Below are 5,769 nucleotides of genomic sequence, written 5' to 3'. Positions count from 1 at the left end.
ATAATGCAAGTTGTTTGGGCAGGGTATTTGACCGATTACTTGGCGCGATAAATCAAATCTTGTTTAATAATAATAGTAATTCAAACTTGAACACAAAATTGTAATAGACTCGAACAAGTTTATTACCCTGGAGTAATAAATATTCAAGTTTTTTGTACAAAAGTTCAGCCGATATTGTAAACAACTTTGAGCAACCATCGCTCAATATTACTACTAGAGCAATTAATACTTACCAGTTTTTTATAATTAGCACACTTATTATTTATATTGTCCCCATCCCCAACAATTAAATTTGCAGACAATATCACGAATACCAAAATATCAAATCTCATTGACATTAATAGTACACTAAAGGACATTTTGATGTCTACTATTTTAAAAATTCAAAAACGCACAATATATGTGACCAAAATATGTTTAATATGAATATAATCTACTGAATAATATTAATAATTCGATTGGAATTTTTCCCTAAAAAACAAATTTTATCGTTCAATTACAGTAATAAAAAAAGTAATTAAATACGATTCATTGCCTCACTTATAAATTTAAAGTCTTTTTTTTGTTATCTCCAGTTATTAAAGACATTTCATCGTGATGTAAGTGATTTCGTAATTGAATAGCATAATTCGATTTATCAAGGTTATGATCACAAATTTTTTTTTTATATAATGGCGTAATTGGCAATAATTAAAAAAAAATAATCACTTATAACTTCGATAAGTCTTTTCTGAATTAAAAATTTTTTATAGTTCTTATCAAGTAATAATAATTATTATTATTGTTACAATATAGTTGTAATAAAAGAAACATTTTCGTTGTTATGTAACTACTTTAATTTATTTATGCTCGAAATTTCCAAAAAATAAAAAGTAGCCGTCTAAAAATATTATTCCTTAATACACCAATACCTCATTGTTATTGATGGCGGGCCCAAACAATTAAAATGTTGCATTTAAATCGAATTCCGAACAAACATTGTCCCTGTAAGAAAAAAATTAACCTATAAATATGATTTTGATTTTACATAATTTTTTTTCTGCAATTAATGGGCGATGAATATGCTGTAAAATGCATAAAAGCTTCATAAGGCCATAAGTTTTTATTTCGAAAGCTTATGATTTCTGATTACATATGGATCATTTAAAATTTTTCAAATCACGAGATTCGGAAAAGAATTTCAACAAATGGACCAGGGTAGTAAATAATGCATTAATTTTTTTGATGCATTAGCGATTTCATTAGCCATTAAATTTTATTTTTCAATGGCGTAAAACTCCACAAAGCATTAAATTTCATTTATTAATGGTAAAATTTTCCATTGGCCATTAATTTTAATTTTTTAATGACGAAAAATTCCAATAAATTTATTAATGGTGGAATTTTCCATTAGCCATTAAATTTAATTTTTTAATAGGGAGTTTAGTTCCCACCTATTACAAATTTTATGCATTTCTAAGATAATTTACTCCGTGACGTAAGTTTTACTGACGAGCTAACGAACCATAATGCGCATGCGCAGATTATACCGGCATGCGCAATGTACACTTTTATCAATTATCCTTGTTCTTGGTTATATTTTTGTTGGTTTGAAACGATCCAAGCAGAGCTGGACTGATTCGCTCACGTATGCGTAAGCAACAGTCTCTATTTCGCTTTATTTAGGGTATACGCGTGAGGAAGTTAGATAGAGGCTGCTCTCTGTGCATTCAAGAGAAGATCACTTCAAATTCAAAAGACCATATCCTTTTTAACGAACTAACCGTGAAAAATGAATCATATATACTTCAAATATGAATCATGTTTTATATATAGTGCAGAAGTGCCCACATATACTACAGGTATGATTCATATCTGCGTCATACATGTCCATGTATAGAGCGTATACGGTTCATATATGAAGCATATATATAAATCATATATGAAGCATGAAATTATAAATTTCAGCTGACGCGAAATTGATTTACGCATGCGTGTGCCGATTAATTAAATGCGCATGTGCAGTCTTGCGATTTGGATTATACTACCAAGGTATAGTGAAGTCTGCCATAGAATGGGCTTTTCCCCCATTATTTTTCTACAATTAAGTCATTCTGCATGCACATATGTGTGAAGTCATAGAGTCCATCATATCCAAGTACTGGGAGAAAATCACATTTTTTGCAAACTTAACTATAGTTAAATTTAAAGTGATGTTATAAATAAGAGAAATGTAAAATTTGGTAGTGTCTTCAATCATTAAATAGGAATATACTTCGTCCGTTTAACTTCAATCTCGTGATTTAGTATGCAAAGTGATGATTTATGATATTCTAAATCATACTTGATCACTTAGAGTAGACAATATGTTAATATAAAAATTTATTCGACTGACTTTAGCGATTTAACGGCATATTCTTCGGGAATTAATTACATAAAACATATTAACAAACAGTGATTATATACCTGAAGTATCTGGAGTACTCAGTAATAATACACGAAGGCCATAGTTGCAGAACATTTACATAACCCGGCTGAACATTGGCCACAATTTCTGGACACATGCTTTTCAATCTAATTGTGAAATTGTTGTTGCAAAACCTAAAATAGTGATAATAATTGTTTCAATTTCATGCATCTACCAAACATAATTCAATAAACTTACATTGGGAAAATTTTTGATAACCATGTACCATGGCCTGCTTGATGATCAATACTTCGGAAAAAAATGATTGTCGGCTTCTCATTACCTTCACAGATTTTGTGCTCATTGATAATCACTAACAAATTATTAAGATATTTCAGTGTTTTTTTTTTAATTGACGCATATATTCTATATCTTATAAGATGAAGATAGCTATTGATTAATATAAGTGTATTAAAAACTACTAAAAACGTATTGATTCCCTATTTCAAGTTTTCTTATTTTTAAGTATTGTCCTTTATTTATATAACTTTTAAACCATAATAACTAAAATTATATGAATCCTTACTAGCTTCAGTGAATCCTCTTATTGTGGTATCCGGCATAATTAGCCGCCTTAAATATATAATTTATTAGTAATGGTCTTGTAGGAATTAGTATCATACTCTAGCGTGAAGTCAACACGAGCTTTAGGCGAGTGGTGTTAACACACGAGAGTATAACACTCATTTTTACTAAATCTATATAATAATTTGGGCAGTGCACGAAAAAAATGCCATTTTATGCCTACAGACGATACTATGTTCACCGGGTTCTTACCAAGAACGTACGTATACGCATGCGTACACCATTGCCTCTTGCGCATGTGTCATTGCCACGCAGCTAAAAGGTTAAAATATACGGATGTGTTCTCAACCGAATCAAAAACTTTTTTACTTAAAAGAGGCCTTCGACATAGGTTATGTTTTTTTAGGTTTAAAGTGCAACGGTGTTGAACTGATTACTCGCGCTTGCGCAAATAGCAGTTTCTATTTTGCTCAATTCGGGATATAAGTGTGAGAAGGCGAGGTAGAAACTGCTCTGTGCGCTGATGCGAGCGGACCAGTTAAACACCATTTGGACTTCAAGTCCAATAGAACATGGCCGTAGCCAGCTTAGCTCAATTAGTCGCACATGAGCATGCGCAGTTTAGAAATTTCACAATAGAATCTCTATAAAGTCACTCTTTTCTTAAAACTAATACTAAAATTTTTTTCCGTGACAAATAGAAAAAAATCTTAATGGCAGGAAATTCAAAATTTTCCAAGTACACCTTTACTACATCTTCACTTGAATCCTAACCTAAAAAATGAACATTTCAAAATTGAATTTAGGTCGTAGGTTATTATTTTTGTCAGAGATTACGCATTTTACTGCGCCGACCTGCGCAAATAAGACACGAGTCTTTCTACAGGGAGGACAAAAATGTGTATTAAATTTATGGAATTGTCCTGGTCAGGTGCGTTAACTTTATAGATATTTAACTATAGTCAGTCATGATGATAAAGAGTTTCACTGGTATTAAAGTGCGATTTGGAAAGGATGAACCTTCAAAATAATAATTTATGAAACCGGCTTGAGGCATTTAAAGGCATATTTTTCTGGCATGCTACTAGATTTTATATTTCTTTAGTTGTATTGATTTAGATACATACTTAGTTGAAACTGTCACAATATCATGGTTTTCTAGGTGAAAATATGGCGTGAGTTTTTCTACGAATTCCTTCAAGTTATCTATAGATGCAGATGTCAAAACTGTAGAATTAGGACTAGTGTTCATGTCCTGAAAATAAAATACAATATCATTGAAAGGGCTATTCTTATGTACAACATTTTAACTCTCTAAAATGGTATGTTAAAGACACTCTTTTTTTTTTTTTTTTTTTTTTTTATATATATATATATATATATAAAAAGCACTATTAACGAATCAAAGTAAATACAGTCCGCTACTTGCCATAAGCCCGGTCTAGAAGACGTAGGGAAAATTTTTATAGAGGCTTATGGTCGAGTGGGGGGATTTGTTTGGACTCTGTAACTGTCGCTTTAGAGGAAGGCTTATCAATGGATAGTTGACTGTATATAGGGGATACTGGGTTACAAATCAATAATGTGTATAGGTGTAAATAATTTTACCTTTGGTAATAGAATCCCTTTCAACGTAAATCCAATTGACGGCGATTCAAAGTTACTAAACAGCATGTTATTATAATTGTAAAACATCAGAAGAGTTTTAATTAATTCAATAGTTGTTTTACTGTAAAATTATAAATTTTTATTACTTTAAGCGCATAAACTACATATTAATAAAATATGAGTATAAAAAATTTCATTAATATATAATTTAATTACGTATAATTTTCTTCTAAGTCCAAGATAACCAGCAATTTTATATTAACCTGATTGATATGGGTAGCTTCCAAACTGATTTTTTCTCTTGGCAAATAATCAGATATATATGAATCCACATGTGAAATTGCTAAATCATAATAATAATAATTATTTTTATTTTAGAATATTAAACAGTTATATTGAAAATATAGCCCGAATTTTTTTCCTACCTTGATAAGCATCCAGTATTTTAACGTAAATATATTGATAATTGTTATTTATAATTTTTGGTAAACGTCGAAGTATGTAATTTCCAATGTTTCCATCCTTTTTAATAAAACGATAATAAAATATAGACAATAAAACTGTTTTTAATATGTTTATGTTAAAAAATTAATTAATGTGAAGCTTCAAAATAAATAAGGTTTATAATATTATTAAATCATGTCTTTTCCATGAAAATATAGTTTTATTCATGTAAATAGATAAAGTCCCCTTTTCAAAAGTAAAAAAACCTAGTCTATTTCTAATAGTGGTCTGTCAGGCTGGTATTACCCATAGAGTACAAATTTTTAAGGTTACTATTTTAAGGTTAGAATAACTATACTCTAAAACCAATTATGATACAAGCGTATTATCGTATTGTAACATACTTTAAAAGAGTCCCATATTTATATTCCAGTGTGTGTGTGCACGAATACATACTTTCCTGCTTTACAGGATTATTTAATATAATTTTAAACATACTACTGTAAGATGCACGGTGAGACTGATTGAATGTCGGTAAAATACCTACGAGTACAGATCGGGTGTTTATACTACGGGGGAAGGTAACACATCGGTCCACGTGTTTGCTACCCTTGCCCTTGGCTTGGGTATGCAATATTACACGTGGGTCGGAATGTTCTACTTTCTTCCCTTGGTGTATAATGTACTAATTTAGTCACTTCGGAAAGATGTTAAAATGATGACTTAAAAGGGTTAAAATTGTAACA

At 30.4% G+C, this 5,769-nt stretch overlaps 1 protein-coding gene across 1 annotated transcript; it reads right to left on the bottom strand.

Moving 5' to 3' along the window:
- Window positions 1–839: 839 nt before the first annotated feature.
- Window positions 840–4,173, bottom strand: LOC103575872 (uncharacterized). Its single transcript, XM_053738399.1, has 4 exons — window positions 4,099–4,173; window positions 2,645–2,759; window positions 2,446–2,580; window positions 840–984 (listed from the first exon to the last, which is right to left on the bottom strand). Coding segments are annotated over exons 1-4 (294 nt in total). The 5' UTR covers window positions 4,100–4,173; the 3' UTR covers window positions 840–941.
- Between the last annotated feature and the right edge of the window lie 1,596 nt (window positions 4,174–5,769).

This window comes from Microplitis demolitor, chromosome 4 (genome assembly GCF_026212275.2).
Source record: "Microplitis demolitor isolate Queensland-Clemson2020A chromosome 4, iyMicDemo2.1a, whole genome shotgun sequence".
NCBI lineage: Eukaryota > Metazoa > Arthropoda > Insecta > Hymenoptera > Braconidae > Microplitis > Microplitis demolitor.
Note: the sequence above shows the minus strand (reverse complement) of the source record. Positions and strands in the feature narration are given on the sequence as shown.